Below are 22,178 nucleotides of genomic sequence, written 5' to 3' on the forward strand. Positions count from 1 at the left end.
GGGGACAAATACTTTCCCAAGGCACTGCATCTATCTATGCTACAAAAAGCTTTATGTCTGCTCATTCTGCTGACCAAAATATGATACTTGCCCCTCTAGAGACATAGAGGAAGCTAGAGAGCAATTGTAGATGCCAAGCGAAGAAGAGACCAACGTGGATGCCCCCTATACTGCATGGAGAGTGGCTTACAGAGATGTTTTCAGAGTACCTGATATCACACAAGCAGGAGATACATGCCAGAAATATGGTGACTGCATGTGAGAGGGGCTTACAGAGGCCTCGCAGCTGCAGACCGTAGATTACTGCAGGACTCTTTTTAAATTGTTCCAAATTCCTACTGTTCTATCCTTTAATACCCTGTAATGTTTCTCCTGATATTTCCACCATATAGTTTACCTGCCCTTTGTTTTGCATTTATGGAATTTGTCATCTCACTTAATATATATTCCTTATATTCCTTTAGGACCATGTGTGCAGCATGGCCGACAAACATTACAATAGAATACTATTAAAGAATATGTGGAGAACATGGCGCTCAGTTATGGAGTCCAACTGGAAGGATAAAGTGGAACAAGCATGCCGGGCCAGAGCTGAAGAAGTTTGCATTGAGCTATCTAGTGATTATGAGACGAAGGTTGCTCAGGTATGTAAACCATGACCAGTATATATTCATATAATGAACAGTACGTAATGAAAGCTTGTTACGCCATAGAAAGAACTGTACATCCCAGGCTCCACCAACCAAGATCAGATATATCCTTCACATTAAAGAGGTTGTGCACTACTTTTACATTAATGATCTATCCTTAACCTGTCTGATCAGCCGGGAGCTGACACCTGGCAAACACCTGCAGATCCGCTCTTACCAGTGTCTGTGCAGGGTACTCCACACCCGCCTCTTATTGAATTGGATAGGAGGCGGATGTGTAGTACCAAGCTCTGGCACTGCCAGAAAATGGAGCTGCTTGGCAAGTGAGTACTTCCGGATGGCCGCCGCTGCAGATACTGATAACAGCTGATTGTTGGGGGTGACGCTTGTAGTAGTGGACAACCTCTTTAATGGTCAGCAGGACATCTGAATGTTACTCGAGTCCTCCTCACTGACAAAGTATGAGTGCTGGACAGAAGCCCACCAATGTATGAAAGCATTAGGGGTACATCCACACAAAACAGATACTCAAGTTGTGTTTTCTTTTACCGATTTATTTGCATGCAGAAAATCGACAGTGTGTTATAGTGCTAGTAAAGGGTATGAGATTCCAAGAAATGCATCTGGTGAGATCTACAGAAAATCAGCAATGGAAAGTCTGAGTGTGTGTAACATATAATTTGTCTGCTTACTTTTCAGTCTAAGATCCCAAAGGAAATTGTATTTGGATTCCTATAGAAAAATATTTAGAATTGAGAGTCTTCAGTGGTTGATACCTTTTTAACGGCTAACTGAAAAGATGGTAACAAATTGCAAGCTTTCGAGACTACGCAGGTCCCTTCATCAGGCATGGACTAATACAAATTCTGAAAAATGCACAGTACAGCCCAGAAAAAAATGCCATAGATAAGACAGGTGAAGTGAAGCAGAAATATAGAAATCGAAAAGCCTCGGGGGTGCCTGCACACATAGTATATACCGTGCGAGACTTAATACACATGGTTTTACTGTGAATTTGTATAAGCAGAGCACATTCTGGCAGCTATCCGCTACATAATCAAACACTCACCAAAAAGGACAGCAAATTCATAAAACATCCCAGAAAATAGCTAGTCGTATTTGCCAACACTAGGTCTAAATACAGGATGCAGCGGGCCCAATAATAAAGGAGTGGTTGTTTCATCTGTACTTTGCACTTGTGCTGCCTCCGCCTTTATTATGGGGGCTGCTACATCCCGCAGTGCATTAGTATTATGACCAAGTCCTGGTAAATATGGCTGCTTTTATTTCTTTCTTTTTTTTTTTCTTGTTCATGCAAACATTAATTAGGTTTGATTGAATCTGGTCTGTGACCATTTTCTTGCTTTGATTAATGAAATTATTTCTAAGAGTATTCATGTGTTGTTGTGTTTTTGGATTTAACCATGTTGTTTTGATAAATGCCCATCAATATGCCATACAAGGCACACAACCTTTAGCAATTCCATCGTGCCATTTTTTAGCTGAGCAATGCTCTGGAAGATGCTAGAGCCGAAGTTTCAAGACTTCATGCAGAGAGGGGACAGTTTGAAGGAACTATGAAGAAAGCCTTTATGCGTGGTGTCTGTGCATTAAATATGGAGGCTATGTCCATGTTTCAAGGGAGAGAAAGCCGAGCAGAGCAAGGTAGGTAACAAAGATTAAAACACCTTGTTGGAGAAGTTTCATTCTTAGGAATGTATTTAGAATTGAGAATCCTCAGTGGTTGATACCTTTTAATGGCTAACTGAAAAGATGGTAACCTATTGCAAGCTTTCCGGACTACACAGGTCTCTTCATCAGGCAAAGACTAAAACAAATTCTGAAGAATCACATATTTATGCACAATACAACCCAGAAATTATGCCATAGATAAGACAGGTGACCTGAAACAGAACTACCATTATGTGAGAGTGATAAACAGTTGTGTCCATAAATATTGGAACAGTTCATAGATAAGGAGTGTGAATGTTTTATTCTCCTCTGATTGGGGTCTGGTTCTGTGTTGTGATGCCCCTACACGGTGTGAGGATCAAATTCCTTAATTGATGTAAAAAGACAAATCAATCAGTTTATATTCCCAAACTCTTCTGTCTCTCTGAGAATTGAAATTACACTTTAATACAAGTAATCTCATGTCCATGGACTATTACAAGGAACTAAACAAGTGGGTATCTTGCCTGCCTGACAGATCCATAAGAGCCGATGACCTGATACCAGAAAGTCCAAGAATAGGGACATTCGACATACTTCACAAAATCCACAAATCTGGAAATCCAGGAAGACCAATTATCTCGTGTGGGCACCCTTACTGAGCAGGTATCTGGATGGGTAGAGGGTGTTCTTAAATCACTGGTAAAGAATACACCCAGCTTCATTCAGGACACAACTGACCTATTGAATAAACTATCAGCAATAGGTCTTCTACCAGAAGGAACCATCCTGGCCACCATGGATGTGGAATCTTTGTACTCCAATATCCCACACCAGGATGGACTAAATGCCTGCAAATTCTTCCTGGAAAACACAGGGACTGATGCTGATTCTGTGGTGAAACTTATAACATTCATCCTCACCCACAACTACTTTGAATTTGGCAACAAGAGCTATCTACAGGAGACTGGCACAGCAATGGGAAGTAAAATGGCCCCACAGTATGCAAATCTTTTCATGGCCAAGCTTGAAAGCGACTTTTTGTCCTCATGTACCATCAGGCCTCTGGCGTACTACCACTACATTGATGACGTTTTAATCATCTGGACGGAGTCTGAGCCACAGCTAAAGACATTCCACGAACAGTTTAATCAATTTCATCCCACCATCAACTTAACACTCAACTACTCCAGCACTGAAATTAACTTTTTGGACACCATCATTAAGCTAAAAAACAATGAAATAGAGACATCCCTGTATCAGAAGCCAATCGACCGCCCTACATACCTTAAATGGGACAGTTTCCATCCAAAACACATAAAAAACTATTGTCTACAGCCAAGCCATCAGATACAATCGTATATGTTCCAACCCAATGGATAGAGATGAACACCTGGGTCACCTCAGAAAGACCTTTTTGAATCAGGGCTACCATCCAAGAACAATTGAAAACCAGATCACAAGAGCTACCAGAATATCAAGGAATCACCTGCTACATAACAAAGCTAAAGAAGAAAATAACCGGGTACCTCTAGTAGTCACCTCCATCTGGAGGTGCTAAGGGGAGCTGCATGGAAATTACAACCTTTACTACAAAAAGATGCCTGCTTAGAATCCATTTTTCCAGACCCCCCACTACTGTGTGTTAGGCAGCCCCAAATCTAAGAAGCATCATTGTCAAGAGCTCCCTGTCCTCTCCAACAGCTGCAGGAACCTTTCCTTGCAACCATAAAAAATGTAAAACCTGTCCATTTATAATGACCACGGACAAGATAAAGATCCCCAATTCACATCAGGACTACGAGATCCCAGGTACTTTCAGCTGCATCACTTCTAATGTGTACTTAATTATTTGTACTAAATGTCCAACTGGGGGTCTGTATGTAGAGGAGAGACAGGGCAAAAACTGAGAACAAGGATGAACTCTCATCGCCATACAATAAGAGAAAATAGAATGGAGCTACCTGTGGCAAAACATTTTTGTCTCCCTGATCACAGCACCATGGACCTGAGATTACTTGTATTAAAGGGTAATTTCAAATCTCAGAGAGACAGAAGAGTCTGGGAATATAAACTGATGATGACCTTTGACACACTTAGTGCAGGAATGAATGTATCGGATGGATTTATGTCTCTTTACATCAATTAAGGAATTTGCTCCTCAGACCGTGTGGGGGCATCACAACAGAGAACCAGACCCCAATCAGAGAATAAAACATTCACACTCCTTATCTATGAACTGTTCCAGTATTTATGGACATAACTGTTTATCACTCACATAATGGTAGTTCTGCTTCACGTCACCTGTCTTATCTATGGCATCATTTCTGTACTATATTGTGTGTAAATATGTGATTCTTCAGAATTTCTATTAGTCTTTGCCTGATGAAGAGACCTGAGTAGTCTGGAAAGCTTGCAATTTGTTACCATCTTTTCAATTAGCCATTAAAAGGTATCAACCACTGAGGACTCTCAATTCTAAATATTTTTCAATCTACTGGCTAACACGGTACCAAGATATATATCTTTCCTATATTCTTAGGAATGATCACTTATGCAAATTTTGGTTTCTTTAAGGTCTAATTACTCCCACATTTCTTAAAGGTTTTTAAACATCTATTAAAAATGCCATGAATATGAAGAGTTTTACAGTTTGGGGTTTGTTTGTTTTTTGTTTTTTTTGTCAGACAAAAAGAACTGTACGTGAGCCATTCAATAATCTGTAATTGACTTTGTCATTAACGCTGCAGCCAGATTTTGCTTGAAAAATATATATTTTATTTTTTTAATTTCCAAATGCCTCAAAAATAGCAAAATTAATCCACAAGATGCCTCTTGTAATCGCTGAAGATAATGTAGCCTTTGTGAATACAGAGGACGGCAGGTCCGCACGCTTTTACAGTTGCAGTCACCATTATTCAGCCTCCATGTCACAGTGGATTTATTCGCAAAATCTAAAAGCTTTCTGCTGTTTGCAAAAAACAATCAAACGAGAACAATGTAAATAGCTCAACGCAAAAAACATCACAAGTGGTTTCTCCAAATTCACATACAAATGCCAGATTTGCGGACTACTGCTGTCTCCAAATTATTCACCCCCTTCCACAGAACACAATCGTCAAACGTCTGTGACTTTTGTGGTTTTGAGTAGAGTTGAGCGAATTTGGTTGCCGAATCTGAATTTGCCATGTTGTTACCGCATTTGTGCCGAATGTCTGTTTGATGATCGGTTCCTAACATATTCGGTAATTTCTACTCCCATTGACTCTAATGGCGTTCGGCTGTATTTGACGAATATTGCAAAAACAATATTCGCTACCGATCGTATTCGGAGCCAAATCTGAACAAATTCGCTCATCTCTAGGTTTGAGCTCATCAGAGCCGACTTTCCTTGTGCTTTTTGGGTCAGTAGAGGTGCGCGTCTTGGAGTTGGGCATGGAGACTGTCAGGGTTTAGTATGCACCTTTTAGGGTAGGTTCGCACAACCCTATTAAAAATAGTTTAGCGTTTCAGCCAGAAAGCTCAGACATTTTTTTTTTTAGCTTGTTATCTGTATGCAATTTGTTTTTTGTTTTATTTTACATCAGCAGCCATTGAAGGCAACCTGCCAGGTCCCCCATGCCCTCCAATAATGTTATTCACTAAAATCAAGGTGAAAAAAAAAAGATTTTTTTACAATTGAGAAATACAGGTTTTGTCACTATTGCTGGTAGCATCTGTCACTGTTAGAAAAAGAAAAATGTATTTGCAATCAGCGCCTATAAACTCAAGTTTCTTCACTTGTCTCTTGCAAAGAAGGCCCACTAGTCTGGAGAAACTTAATGCCCCATTGACTAGTCAAAGGGGCTAATTAGCATAAGAAAAACAGAGGTTTTAAAGGGAATCTGTCATCTCATTTTTCGTATATAAGCTTCGGCCACCGGCATCAGGGGCTTATCTACACCTTTCTGTAATGCTGTAGATAAGCCCCCGATGTAACCTGAAAGAGAAGAAAAACAGGTTAGATTATACTCACCCAGGGGCGGTCCGGTGCAGTTCAGTCCGATGGGCGTCCGGGTCCGGCACCTCCCATCTTCATGCAATGACGTCCTCTTCTTTGCTTCCTGTCGCGGCTCCAGCGCCGGCGTAATTCTCTGTCCTGTTGAGGGCAGAGCAAAGTACTGCAGTGCGCAGGCGCCGGGAAAGGTCAGAGAGGCCCAGCGCCTGCGCACTGCAGTATTTTACGCTGCCCTCAACAGGGCACCAGAGCCGCGGCAGGAAGACAAGAAGAGGACGTCATCCTATGAAGATGGGAGGTGCCGGGTCGCGACGCCCATCGGATCCGCCCCTGGGTGAGTATAATATAACTTGTTTTTCTTATCTTTCAGGTTACATCGGGGGCCTATCTACAGCATTACAGAATGCATTACAGAATGTCATAGATAAGCCCCTGATGGCGGTGGCCAAAGCTTATATATGAAAAAGTAGGTTTAAAATGCGTTTTTCTGTAGCTGGGCTTGTTTTTTATGTGATCCCCTAACTACTCTGAAATGGCTGAGTGCTAAGCATTTACCTAAGCGGACAGAATTGGTGCACGTGTAATACTCATGTGAACACAAGGTGTCACTGTAACACAATACAGCAGCGCCTGCTTTCCACGGCTGAAGCGCTGAGACAATCCACGTACACAGTATATTAGATGAAAATGCAAACATCTGGCCAAATTAATCAATTATGGACATTGTGCTTCATCCTAATCTGCTAATCAACTACAACACTTTTTTTTTCCTCTTAAAGCACCACTCCAGTGTTTCTTTTTTTTGCAGCGCTACATTGGCGCTTTAAGTGTAAGCCCCCTGCCTCCGATCTTATAGTTGCCATCTGGCATTTTCAACTTTTACCAGTATCGCTCCGAACCCGCTGCGCCATCTTGTGACTGTAGCTTCTGACTGGCCGGAAGTCAAAAAGTACGTCACAAGCTCTCATTCCAAGTCTATGAGTGATAGAAGGAGGCTGTCATAGTATTGAAAAGTGACCTCCGACGCTCTCTAGCAGATACGTGAGCTATTCGTCAGGTTACTTTTCACCGGAGACGCGCCCGAGCGACGCCAAGAAAGAATGAAGGGGATGACAGATGAGACTTACATTTAATGCACCACTCTAGCAGTGCAATAAAAAAATATAAAACACTGGAGTGGTGCTTTAAAAAAAAGTGAATTTTCATCCTATTCATTTTTATATTTTTTTATGTATGTTGTTTTGCAGTCAGCACAATGTTTATAGTTGTGTCTCTTGTCCAGGTCATCCTCCTATGAGAGAAGACCCTGGCTGCGGTCCCTCCGTCACATTTCAGCAGGTGCCTCTGATCCCTGCGCAGCACGACCTCCCCTCGGCCGTCCATATTCCTGCTGCTACATCAGAGCCTAATGTGAGTAAGAAGTAACGTTGTTCTAACATCTCATTTCGCTGTCCATTGGGAGTATGTCACCCCGTTTGTTTTTTATATACTAGTATATCTTTTCTTCCACTGTAGTGTAGTCTGTATCCTTTACAATGCAGAGGGGCACACGTGAAGTGGAATTTGTCACAGCCTTCCATCGGAGGTGTGCATTGGATCCTCTCAACATATATCTCTGGATATATGATATGTCAGCAGTCTTACCCTGGGCATGTATTAGGGTTGTGAAAAAATAAGGTATAATTAATATAGCCCTAATGTCCAATTGCACCTTCATCGAGTAGAAATCAATGGCAACACGATTTCTGTATGCAAAAAAATGTAATGTTTGTATATATATATATACACTAATGTCAATATTTTGTATAATACTTTATTTAAAGGGGTTGCCAAGGCCTATTCTCCTGCTTGATATGACAGTATGTCTGTACCAGTCCTTTTTAAAGAGGACTTTTCCCAAGTTTTATCATTTTAAACTGGCCACATAATGGAATAGTGACTGCAGAGCTGATCTTTTTTTTTTTATTCCATTTTTTCATTTACTCCTCTCCGTTGTGGCTTAGGTTATAATTTAGTCCAAGAGAGTGTTACTAGAGTCTTCTCGGGGGACGTGCGCTTTCACCCCTATTCCCAGACATTGCCAGTCACTGGTCGACAGCATCTGAAAGTGCTAAACTTCTAGATCAGAGCGGTGATTGGCAGCATCCAGCAGGGAGGGGTGAAAGCGCACGTCCCCACAGGAGACTGAAGAGAAGCCCAGGTGGACTACAAGATGAGATTTCACATACTGCCCTCCTAAAGCAACAAATGTGAACCTCTCTGCCATGGAGGGACACGACACAAAACGGAAAAGTGCAGCAGAATCAGGAGAGCTTAGGGATTTTTTACAAGGTCTTGAACTGAAATGTATTTGTTCAATTAGCAGGTCCTCTTAGAAGTGAGCCTCCAGTTTCACAAGAAAAGTGTTCTAGAGCAGAACTCTGCAGTGCAATCATGTTTCTCTATCACGCTTAGTGATTTTTGCGCATCACCTGCTGCACGGACCAGCTGAATCCTGTGCTGCGGGCCACACTAAAACAAGCTGCCATCTTCAGTGCAGGAGCGAGGGTCATAGGGGTTTTGCAGCTCTGATTCCCGCACTGCAGATGGTCGCATATCGGCCCCAGAAGGACACTCTTTAGTTTAGTGTAGCCCACAGCACAAAGTTCTGATGGTCCATACTGCTGGTTATTAGCAAAAAAAAACAGTAGTAGTGATTAAGAAAAATGTTTTTCCTGCACTGTAATTATTTTAAGAAACTGGGGATACACTTTAATGTTAGGTAAAAAACAAAAATTGTACATTCCCACACTCCAGGTAAAAATCACAAACGCTGTCTTTACTCGCTACTCCCATGTGTGGAAGGTGCACATTAAATTGACTGTATGTGCAATATTCCATGACAATACAAACTGATAGATTTTTATACAAGCTATTCAAGTCTGTAATGTGACAGCAACAGTCCTGTGAATGCTGTACTATATGCTGCAATCAGATTCCTGAAGTTATTCATATCCTGGGTTATTGTAAATCCCCTGTTATACATTAGATTGTTTGTTTTACTTTTCTTAACATTAACTTGAATTGTTTATTCTTTGGCCTCCAGTTTCGATCGCACTTGGCTTCTTCAGGTGTTTCTGAGTCCAAAGATGAATTGAGCACGCCAGTGGTAATATCGGCTACTACGTCAGGATCAAGCATGTTGGCAACGCAGAAACTGGTAATTGCAAACGTTGATTTGTATCTGTGATTGTGCTCTTCCACCGCAATGTTTGACAATAAGCTATGAGGCTGGGCTGTGGACAACTATGACATGGAAAGAATTATTTTAGCGGTTTCCTTTTAGCTTAAAAAATTGCACCAAGTTTCAGTCTGTAGTCTTCATTCCTTCATTCATTTTCAGAACCACTGATATGCAGTTTGCAGACTGATCCAAGCTTCTGATTTTTCTCACGTGGGAGCATGCGGTTCTCCCGGGCATATAGGCTTAATGTGAGCTGTGAGTGTATCCTGAGGTCAAGCTGACTTCACTTGCTTTCATGTATAAGAATAGCTGCTATCCTGCTCTTATATACACTTCCTGTACTTCCCTACTTTTCTCTGCCCTCTTTGAGAATGTACATGCTTTCCCCTTGCCACTGCAGATCTGCGTACAACCCACTTGTTGCTATCTCTAACACTGAATATTTACAGCCGGTTAGAAAAATGATATTTTAAAACTTAGCCTTTATTACTATATGCTAAAAAATGAACAAATTGCCACAGACATACAAAGTGCCAGTGCTGACAGGACAGTGCAGATAAAAACCAAAGGACAATATTGGTAAACTACACATATGCTTCCTCTAGGGGATAGCATAGGAAGCATATGTGTAGTTTACCAATATTGTCCTTTGGTTTTTATCTGCACTGTCCTGTCAGCACTGGCACTTTGTATGTGTGTGGTAATTTGTTCATTTTTTAGCATGTAGTAATAAAGGCTAAGTTTTAAAATATCATTTTTCTAACCAGCTGTAAATATTTGGAAAGCATACGGGTTAAATTAGAATATTGTCCTCGCTGAGAAAGTATCTCTAACACTGAAAGAAGGGAGAGGGGAGTAGAGCCATCTGATCAGGAGCTATGAAGGATTTGTAAGATTTTGTAGGTCACTCGGCTAGATAAAGGATTTAGAGACACTCTGCAGCATAAAAGATTTTTTTTTTTTTTTTAATGACTACAATTTAGAAAGTTGCCTGCAATTAGGAAGAAAATGAGCAACACAGTTCTATTCTGTGGGAATGTGTACTTGACCTTTTTAGAGGTAATCCGTCATGTTCATTATAGAGCCTTAGTTCATTTCATCGATCTATCACTCGTGTGATTTTTTGCAGCAGTGTAATAGATCTTGCATCTTAAACTTTGCCGTTCACTGCCAGCATGGAGTCCGCTGTGTAGGAAAAGTCCAGCAGTATTCATGCAGTGCAGGAGGTTGCTCCAAAAATAGTTAATTGTTTGCGAACCATTTACACAATGAGGGTCACCTAGTGATATTCATCCCTACGTCCTATATTTTCAGTGTCAAACCCAAAGACAGTCATGGCACCTAATATACAGTGACAAGCAAAAGGGTAACAATGTTTTTTTACGTCTAACTTTCAGGCTCCATATCTCACCATGCACCACAGGTTCTAACGTGGGACTTGCCTTCATTTTATAGACAATGATCTTGGCTATTTCATACATGAATTTGACTGGCAACTGTTTAGCATATGATTAGTTATGCAGATTCTTGTCATGTCACTGCATGTTACGGTTTTGCTCCTAAAAATCTAAATTTTATTTTTTATTATTTTGTAAATCCACCTTTGGGATTTAACCCCTTCCCGACCCATGACGCCACGTAGGCGTCATGAAAGTCGGTGCCATTCCGACCCATGACGCCTATGTGGCGTCATGGCGGGAATGCTTCCCTGCGGGTCCGGTGACCGGGGTCATTCAAATGTCACCGTACCCGCAGGTGCAGGGGGACCTGTACTTCACCCCAGGGGGGGTGGCTTTGCCCCCCCGGGTCTACGATCACCGCTGCTGACCTTTTTTTAACCCCCTCCAGCTCTGATTGGAGCTAGCGTCCATGTGACGTTAGCACTCCAATCAGAGCTGGAGGGGCGGAGAAAAACAGCGTCTGCCTCGCTCCTCAGCTTCATCCCATCCGTGGAAGCTGAGGAGCGAGGTGCCCGACTGCTCACCTGCCCCCCCAGACTCCGCGATCGCCGCCGCAGCCGCCGCACACATCTTCAGAGCGCCGCCGCCGTATCCCCCACTGCCACCGCCGCCTCCCCCACTGCTACCGCCAGTACCACCGCTGCTGCTGAGGACAGGTACCTCCCCTCTCCTGTCCTCCACTCCCCCCAACCTCCGCTCCCTCCCCCCTGCCCCCCCCGATCATCCCCCAGCCCCCCTTTATCACCAGCTCCTGCTCTATTTTCTTTTCTCCTATCGCCCCCTGCATCTGTTAGCCCCTCCTCCCCTGGTGATCATCCTCCTCAGTGATCACCACTAATCACCCCCTGCCCCCCCCCTGATCACCCCCTACCCCCCCGATCACCCCCTGCCCCCCCCCCCTGTCCACCTGATCACCCCCTGCCCCCCTTTATCACCTGCTGCTGCTCTACTTTCTTTTCTCCTATCGCCCCCTGCATCTGTTAGCCCCTCCTCCCCTGGTGATCACCCTCCTCAGTGATCACCACTAATCACCCCCTGCCCCCCCCTGATCACCCCCTACCCCCCCGATCACCCCCTGCCCCCCCCCTGTCCACCTGATCACCCCCTGCCCCCCTTTATCACCTGCTGCTGCTGCTGTGTTTTCTCTCCTACTGCCCCCTGCGTCTGTCAGCCCCTCCTCCCCTGGTGATCACCCTCTTCAGTGATCTTCAGCTAATCACCCCCTGCCCCCCCTGATCACCCCCTACCCCCCCTGATCACCCCCTGCCCCCCCACTGTCCACCTGATCACCCCTCTGCCCCCCTTCATCACCCGCTGCTGCTGCTGTGTTTTCTTCTCTCCTACCGCGTTTGCGTCTGTCAGCCCCTCCCCTGGTGATCACCCTCTTCAGTGATCACCGCTAATCACCCCCTGCCCCCCCTGATCACCCCCTGCCCCCCCCGTCCACCTGATCACCCCTCTGCCCCCCTTTATCACCTGCTGCTGCTGCTGCGTTTTCTTCTCTGCTACCGCCCCTGTGTCTGTCAGCACCTCCTGCCCTGGTGATCACCCTCTTCAGTGATCACCGCTAATCACCCCCTGGCCCCCCTGATCACCCACTGATCACCCCCTGATCACCCCCTGATCACCTGCTGCTGCCAGCTTCATCTCCATCTGACGCTGCATCTCCTCAGCCCCCTCCTGTCCCCCCGTGCCTGACAGCCCCCCGCGCCTGACAGCCCCCACGCGCCTGACAGCCCCCACACGCGTCTGACAGCTCCCCGCACCTGATAGCCTCCTCCTGCAGAAGAGTTGCACCAAACACTCGCACATATACACGCACACGCAACACTATAATAAAGTTTAGATTTTTTTTTACACACGCACACGCACCACACACACAATGTCCCGCTCATCCCAGTCATCCCAGTCACAAAGGCTGTACTCAGTTGAGGAGGCATATTCCTTTCTTGCCTCCGAAGCTGATAGTGAGGGAGAGGACCCCACTTTTCTGTATTCCTCCCACTCTTCCTCCCCTAGTGACACCGACTCGCCACCCCCAAGATGTCGCAGGCCGGAGCCCAGGGGAGGGGAGCCGGAGCCCAGGGGAGGAGAGTCGGAGCCAAGTGTAAGTGACCCCCAACCTAGTGCTAGTGACGCCCAACCTAGCACTAGTGCCCCCGTCTGGACCCCCGTCCCTGAAAACTTTGCTCCACGGATTCCTGATTTCATTCCCCAATCAGGAATCCAATTTGAGACTGCCAACCTCCGGGAGATAGACTTTTTCAAAGTCTTTTTCTCGGAGTCAATCGTCAGTCTCATGGTGGAGCAAACAAATTTGTACGCCCTGCAATTTTTTGCCCAAAACCCAGTTTCATCATTTACTACTTGGAAGCCCGTTGACTCCGTAGAAATGATGAAATATTGGGGACTGGTCCTTCACATGGGAATTGTGAAGAAACCAGAACTTCGCCAATACTGGAGTACTGATATTTTATATCAAACTCCAGTATTTGGCATGGTTATGAATCGCAAACGTTTTGAGGCGATTCATAAATTTCTCCACTTTAGGGACAATACGGACATCCTTCCTCGCGATGACCCGAATTTTGATAGATTGTTCAAAATTCGGCCGGTCATCGAACACTTCAGCAACAAGTTTGCTGAAGTGTACATTCCCCAAAGGGAAATTTGTGTGGATGAATCCCTCATCCACTTCAAAGGGAGGCTTCAGTTCCGTCAGTACCTGCCAAGCAAAAGGGCGAGGTACGGGATAAAACTCTACAAGATCTGTGAGAGTACCTCAGGGTACACTCTCAGCTTTAGAGTTTATCAAGGAAAGGACAGCAGTATCCAGCCCCCAGATTGTCCACCTGCTCTGGGGGTGAGTGGGAAAATAGTGTGGGATTTGGTTCACCCACTGCTTGATAAAGGTTACCATCTGTACGTTGATAACTTTTATACAAGCATCCCACTCTTTCAGTCCCTCTCTGCCAGAGCTACCGTTGCTTGCGGTACTGTGCGCAGAAACAAGAGGGGTCTCCCTTTGTCACTAATTGAGCAGGTTCTCCCAAAGGGTGAGAGCCGGGCCCAATGTAGTGGCAACATGCTTGCGGTCAAGTTCAAAGACAAAAGGGACGTCTTTTTCTTGACAACAATCCATGGTCCCGGCACCACGGCCAGCACTGTTCGAGGTACCCCAGCACAGGTCCACAAACCGGACTGTGCCCTGGGGTACAACAAACACATGGGGGGAGTTGATCTTTCTGATCAAGTCCTCCAGCCCTATAGTGCCATGCGGAAAACGAAGGTGTGGTATAAAAAACTGGCTGTGCACATCGTACAAATGGCACTGTATAACGCATACGTGCTATCACGATGTGCAGGCCAGACCAACAACACCTTCCTTCAGTTCCAGGAGGCGGTGATAAAGGCCCTGATGTTTGGAGACGAGGAAGGAGCGGGCCCCAGCACTGCTGGAACTCAAGTCTCCCGTATGGTACCGGTGCAACATTTTCCCTGTGAGGGGAGAGCAAAAAAAAGGTGCCGGGTGTGCTATAAAAGGGGGATAAGAAGGGAAACTCGTTTCCAATGTGAAACGTGTCCCGACAAACCTGCACTGTGTTTGAATGAATGCTTCAGAATTCATCACACGTCCGTGGACTAGCCACATCCTGATATTCCACTACAGAACTCACCCACACCAGGCTGATATACACAACACCACACACACACACTAACCTGACGTACACTACACCACACCCCAACCTGACATACACTACACCACACACACCAACCTGACGTAGTGTGTCAGATTGGTGTGTGTGGCGTAGTGTACATCAGGTTGGTGTGTGGTGTGGTATAGTGTACGTCAGGTTGGTGTGTGTGTGTGGTGTACAGTACACCACACACACCTACCTGACGTACACTACACCACACCCCAACCTGACATACACTACACCACACACACCAACCTGACGTAGTGTTTCAGATTGGTGTGTGTGGCGTAGTGTACATCAGGTTGGTGTGGTATAGTGTACGTCAGGTTGGTGTGTGTGTGTGGTGTACAGTACACCACACACACCTACCTGACGTACACTACACCACACCCCAACCTGACATACACTACACCACACACACCAACCTGACGTAGTGTGTCAGATTGGTGTGTGTGGCGTAGTGTACATCAGGTTGGTGTGTGGTGTGGTATAGTGTACGTCAGGTTGGTGTGTGTGTGTGGTGTACAGTACACCACACACACCTACCTGACGTACACTACACCACACCCCAACCTGACATACACTACACCACACACACCAACCTGACGTAGTGTGTCAGATTGGTGTGTGTGGCGTAGTGTACATCAGGTTGGTGTGTGGTGTGGTATAGTGTACGTCAGGTTGGTGTGTGTGTGTGTGTGTGTGGTGTACACTACACCACACACACCTACCTGACGTACACTACACCACACCCCAACCTAACACTACACAACCCAACCTGACGTAGTGTCAGGGTGTGTATGGCGTAGTGTACGTCAGTTTGGTGTGGTGTGGTATAGTGTACGTCAGGTGTGTGTGTGTGTGTGTGGTGAATACTACACCACACACACACCAACCTGACATACACTACATACCTTCCATACACAACATAGTGTCCGCTAACGATTGGAGCTAGATAAGTTCCTTGGGTGGTCTAGTTTCCAAAATGGGGTCATATGTGGGGGAGCTCCAATGTTTAGGCACACGGCGGCTCTCCAAACGTGACATGGTGTCCGCTAAAGATTGGAGCTATTTTTTCATTCAAAAAGTCAAATGGCGCTCCTTCCCTTCTGAGCCTTGCCGTGCGCCTAAACAGTGGTTTACGCCTACATGTGAGGTATCAGTGTACTCAGGAGATATTGCCCAACAGATTTTAGCATCCATTTTACCCTGATGCCCATGTGAAAATGAAAAAAATTGAGGCTAAAATAAAATTTTTGTGAAAAAAAAGTACTTTTTCATTTTTATGGATCAATTTGTGAAGCACCTGGGGGTTCAAAGTGCTCAATATGCATCTAGATAAGTTCCTTGGGTGGTCTAGTTTCCAAAATGGGGTCACTTGTGGGGGAGCTCCAAATGTTTAGGCACACGGCGGCTCTCCAAACGTGACATGGTGTCCGCTAACGATTGGAGCTATTTTTTCATTCAAAAAGTCAAATGGCGCTCCTTCCCTTCCGAGCCTTGCCGTGCGCCTAAACAGTGGTTTACGCCTACATGTGAGGTATCGGTGTACTCAGGAGATATTGCCCAACAGATTTTAGCATCCATTTTACCCTGATGCCCATGTGAAAATGAAAAAAATTGAGGCTAAAATAAAATTTTTGTGAAAAAAAAGTACTTTTTCATTTTTATGGATCAATTTGTGAAGCACCTGGGGGTTCAAAGTGCTCAATATGCATCTAGATAAGTTCCTTGGGTGGTCTAGTTTCCAAAATGGGGTCACTTGTGGGGGAGCTCCAATGTTTAGGCACACGGCGGCTCTCCAAACGTGACATGGTGTCCGCTAACGATGGAGATAATTTTTCATTCAAAAAGTCAAATGGCGCTCCTTCCCTTCCGAGCCTTAGCATGTGCCCAAACAGTGGTTTACCCCCACATATGAGGTATCGGTGTACTCAGGAGAAATTGCCCAACAAATTTTAGGATCCATTTTATCCTGTTGCCCATGTGAAAATGAAAAAATTGAGGCTAAAATAATTTTTTTGTGAAAAAAAAGTACTTTTTCATTTTTATGGATCAATTTGTGAAGCACCTGGGGGTTCAAAGTGCTCACTATGCATCTAGATAAGTTCCTTGGGGCGTCTAGTTTCCAAAATGGGGTCACTTGTGGGGGAGCTCAAATTTTTAGGCACACGGGGGCTCTCCAAATGTGACATGGTGTCCGCTAAAGAGTGCAGCCAATTTTTCATTCAAAAAGTCAAATGGCGCTCCTTCCCTTTCAAGCCCTGCCGTGCGCCCAAACAGTGGTTTACCCCCACATATGAGGTATCAGCGTACTCAGGACAAATTGGACAACAACTTTCGTGGTTCAGTTTCTCCTTTTACCATTGGGAAAATAAAAAAATTGTTGCTGAAAGATCATTTTTGTGACTAAAAAGTTAAATGTTCATTTTTTCCTTCCATGTTGCTTCTGCTGCTGTGAAGCACCTGAAGGGTTAATAAACTTCTTGCATGTGGTTTTGAGTACCTTGAGGGGTGCAGTTTTTAGAATGGTGTCACTTTTGGGTATTTTCAGCCATATAGACCCCTCAAACTGAGTTCAAATGTGAGGTGGTCCCTAAAAAAAATGGTTTTGTAAATTTCGTTGTAAAAATGAGAAATCGCTGGTCAAATTTTAACCCTTATAACTTCCTAGCAAAAAAAAAAATTGTTTCCAAAATTGTGCTGATGTAAAGTAGACATGTGGGAAATGTTATTTATTAACTATTTTGTGTCACATATCTCTCTGGTTTAACAGAATAAAAATTCAAAATTTGAAAATTGCGAAATTTTCAAAATTTTCACCAAATTTCCAATTTTTTCACACATAAACGCAAAAATTATCGACCTAAATTTACCACTAACATGAAGCCCAATATGTCACGAGAAAACAATCTCAGAATCGCTAGGATCCGTTGAAGCGTTCCCAAGTTATTACCTCATAAAGGGACACTGGTCAGAATTGCAAAAAATGGCAAGGTCTTTAAGGTCAAAATAGGCTGGGTCATGAAGGGGTTAACACTGCTTTCTTCTTGAATTGCAGTACAAAGTCAGCCCCATACACATTGTATTGCATAAACCTACAATTCCCAGTATGTCCTTAACAATGGTAAGGCGATACTTTGAGATTACAGACCATATAGGAACAACAGGACTGATGATACTCAGGCAAAATTTACCCAAAAATTTTTACATCCAAGTACCTTTTCTCTGATCCCTTTATTTTTGTCTCCATCTTCTCCTGACGCCATGTTGACTTCTCACATCCACAGCTCTAGTCTGCAGACTTCCCTCTTTTCTGGTCTTCTGCAGCACATCCCAACACTGTGCCTTTAAAAATAAGAGTTATTAAAAGGCCCACTGCATATAAATATTTGTCCATACTTTGTCTTATGGTATATGACCTCCACACTGTCTGCTTTAATGATCTATAACCACCACACTGTCTGCCACACTGTCCTCCACAGAACTCCCATTGTATAGAATGGTCATCAGAGCCCTCCCATTATATAGAAAGGTCACCACAGCCCTCCCATTATGTAGTATGGTTACCACCACAGCCCCCTTATATACAGTATGATGGTCTCCCTCAGTCCCCAATACAGTATAATGGCCCCCACAGCCCCTTATATACATTATAATGTTTCCAACAACACCCCATACAGTATATCCACCACAACCCCCTATCCAGTATGGTCATGTACAGTATGATGTCCCCACAGCCCAGGTATAATGTCTGCCACAGCTCCTTCATATAATGTCCCCCCCCCCCCACAACCCCTCATATCTTAAACTCTGTACATATCCCACACATCTCTCATGTCAGGTTCCCCCTCAGCCTCTCATATTATGTTCCGCACACATTATATATACACTTATTTACACACACACATTATATACAGGGCTGCCACCAGGAATTTCAGGGCCCCCTTGATACTCGGCCCAGGCTCCACCCCAGCTCCACCTCCTGAGCCTTCCACAGTCCCACCGCCCACTCTTGGAAAAACTCCACTTCTGCACCACGTCCTCACCAATCACAAATTAACAGTTCCCATCAAACACCGTATCGCTAATAATAGCCACAGCTTTTGATTTGACCAAAAGATTTTTTAAGCCGCCACCATGACCAAGACTCTTTTGCAGGGGCCCTAATCCACTCTAACCTATTAAAGATTTCTTAGAAATACACATAAAAAGAGTATTAGATATTTTATTTATTTTGTTTAAGGGAATGTGTCGCATACATTTTTTTTTTTTTAAAATGACCGATAATACCACAAGGGACAACTATCGCCACACCATGACCACACCACATATTACCACCACATAGTGACTGAATAATACCACATACAAGAAAGAAATATCTCCACACGAGGACCAGACCACATATTACCACCGCATAGTGATCGAATACTGCAATGCTGATCACTAATTAAAAAACACAATACTAATATTCTCATAAGTGCCATTATACACAGTAGCGCTTCGAGGTTACCACTGGTCACTGAGGCTGTGTTCCCAGCCAGGCTGAACTGCAGTGACTTCAGCAACTTGAGAAAAAGTCACTGAGTTCACCGCAGATCACCATGAATTCTGACGGTGATCTGCGGTGAACTCAGTGACTTTTTCTCATGGTGCTGAGGTCACCGCAGTTCAGCCCAGCTGGAAACGCAACCTCCGTGACCAGCAATAAGTCACCGCTACTCACTGATGCTCATCTCGAAACAACTCATTCATCAGTGGTTCTTTGCCTGGACGGTCGCATCTTGCCACCATCCAGATTGAAAACTATTTTATCCCCAGACGTCGATTACGGTGTGGGACAGAACAACTGACAGGTGAAGGATGTGGATGGATTTTTTTATTTTTGTTTTATTACAGGAGACGAGGTATTCAATGGAACGGGCATTAGGTGAGTATAAGGCAGTGTGCACATGTTGCAGATTTTTTCAGGTTTTTTTTGCGTTTTTTCGCTATAAAAACGTTATAAAAAATGCGAAAAAAAAATGCATACATTATGCATCCCATCATTTAGAATGCATTCCGCAATTTTTGTGCACATGATGCGTTTTTTTCCGGAAAAAAAAAACCGCAACATGTTCATTAATTTTGCAGATTTTTTGCGGATTTCCCACTATATTATTGCATTGGGAACCTTCGGAAAAATCTGGAAAAAAAACGCACCAAAAACGCGAGAAAAATGCATGTGGCTTTCTTGCAGAAAATGTCCTGTTTTGCTCAGGAAATTTCTGCAAGAAATCCTGAACGTGTGCACATAACCTAAGGCTAAGTGCGCACGTCGCAGAATTGCCGTGGAAATTTCCGCGCCAATTCTGCAACTCCTGCCGCGGGTATATCGCATGCGGAATTGGCATGCATATTCCTGCTAAAAACTATCGTTTTGCAAGCAAAATTAGCTTGCAGAATGCTAGCCTTTTTTAAGCGATTTGTAGCATCGCTTGGAAAACTGATTGACAGGTTGGTCACACTTGTCAAACAGTGTTTGACAAGTGTGACCAACTTTTTACTATTGATGCTGCCTATGCTGCATCAATAGTTAAAAGATATAATGTTAAAAATAATTTAAAAAAAAAGGTTATTCTCACCTTCCGAAGGCAGCCGATCTCCTCAGCGGCTTCCGTTCCTATAGATGGTGTGTGTGCAGGACCTGCGATGCCGTCACGTGACCGCGACATCATCGCAGGTCCTTCACACAAAGCATCCATGGGAACAGAAGCTGCCGCGTGCACCGCTGAGAGGCGGGAAGACTCCGGGGGCCATCAGAAGGTGAGTATATCACTATTTTTTATTTTAATTCTTTTTTTTTTAACAATTATATGGTGCCCAGTCCGTGGAGGAGAGTCTCCTCTCCTCCACTGTCATGATCCCAATGGCAGGGTATCACAAAAGGACAAGCACAAAAACAAAACAAGCTCTAGGGTGATGGAACCTGAGCTGACCGCGATCCTGAACCTAAACACACAACTAGCAGTAGCCGGGGAACGTGCCTACGATGATTCCTAGACGTCTCGCGCCAGCCGAAGGATTAACTTCCCCTATAAGAAGAAACACAGACCTCACTTGCCTCCAGAGAAACACCCCACAGAAATAGCAGCCCCCCACATGTAATAACGGTGAAATGAGAGGAAAGCACATACGTAGTTATGAAAATAGAATCAGCAAAAATGAGGCCCGCTAAAGCTAGATAGCAGAGGATACAAAAGTAAACTGCGCGTTCAGCGAAAAACCCTTCAAAAAACCATCCTGAAATTACTTGAACTCATGTGCCAACTCATGGAACATGAGGAGTAATTTCAGCCCACTAGAGCAACCAGCAGCAAGGAATCACATCTCTGCAAGCTGGACTAAGACAAAAATTAAGCAAAACGTGGAACAGGAAAATCAAAACTTAGCTTGTCCTGAAGATAACAGACGCAGGGAGCAGAGGTAAAAAGACACGCTGATTACATTGATAGCCGGCGAGGAAATGACAAAAAAGCCAGGTTAAATAGGAAACTCCCATAACCTGATGGAACAGGTGGACACCAGAGACCGCAGAGAACACAAGTCACCCAGTACCTTCAGTAACCACCAGAGGGAGCCCAAAAACAGAACTCACAACAGTACCCCCCCCTTGAGGAGGGGTCACCGAACCCTCACGAGAACCACCAGGGCGACCAGGATGAGCCCTATGAAAAGCACAGACCAAATCGGCAGCATGAACATCAGAGGCAATCACCCAAGAATTATCCTCCTGACCATAACCCTTCCACTTGACCAAATACTGGAGTTTCCGTCTGGAAACACGAGAATCCAAGATCTTCTCCACAACATACTCCAATTCACCCTCCACCAGCACCGGAGCAGGAGGCTCAAGCGAAGGAACGACAGGTACCTCATACCTCCGCAACAACGACCGATGGAACACATTATGAATAGCAAACGATGCCGGGAGATCCAAACGAAACGACACAGGGTTAAGAATTTCCAAGATCCTATAAGGACCGATGAACCGAGGCTTGAACTTAGGAGAAGAGACCTTCATAGGAACAAAACGAGAAGACAACCACACCAAGTCCCCAACAAGAAGTCGAGGACCCACGCGGCGACGGCGATTAGCAAACTGCTGAGCCCTCTCCTGGGACAACTTCAAATTGTCCACCACATGACTCCAAATCCGATGCAACCTATCCACCACCATGTCCACTCCATAACAATCAGAAGGCTCCACCTGACCAGAGGAAAAACGAGGATGAAACCCCGAATTACAAAAGAAAGGAGAAACCAAGGTAGCAGAACTAGCCCGATTATTAAGGGCAAACTCGGCAAGCGGCAAAAAGGAAACCCAGTCATCTTGATCGGCAGAAACAAAACACCTTAAATAAGTTTCTAAAGTCTGATTAGTTCGTTCCGTCTGGCCATTCGTCTGGGGATGGAATGCAGACGAAAAGGACAAATCAA

At 44.5% G+C, this 22,178-nt stretch overlaps 1 protein-coding gene across 3 annotated transcripts in view; it reads left to right on the forward strand.

Annotated features, from left to right (window-relative positions):
- The window catches only part of POC5 (POC5 centriolar protein), a 93,338-nt gene that overhangs the window by 59,712 nt on the left and 11,448 nt on the right, over window positions 1-22,178 (forward strand). For all 3 annotated transcript variants that reach the window (XM_069750164.1, XM_069750156.1, XM_069750149.1), the window contains 4 exons: window positions 465-644; window positions 2,153-2,315; window positions 7,601-7,728; window positions 9,404-9,517. In XM_069750164.1, coding sequence (XP_069606265.1) covers window positions 465-644; window positions 2,153-2,315; window positions 7,601-7,728; window positions 9,404-9,517 — 585 coding nt within the window. The remainder of the gene's footprint in view (window positions 1-464; window positions 645-2,152; window positions 2,316-7,600; window positions 7,729-9,403; window positions 9,518-22,178) is intronic.

Source organism: Ranitomeya imitator, chromosome 1, assembly GCF_032444005.1.
Source record: "Ranitomeya imitator isolate aRanImi1 chromosome 1, aRanImi1.pri, whole genome shotgun sequence".
Classification (NCBI taxonomy): domain Eukaryota; kingdom Metazoa; phylum Chordata; class Amphibia; order Anura; family Dendrobatidae; genus Ranitomeya; species Ranitomeya imitator.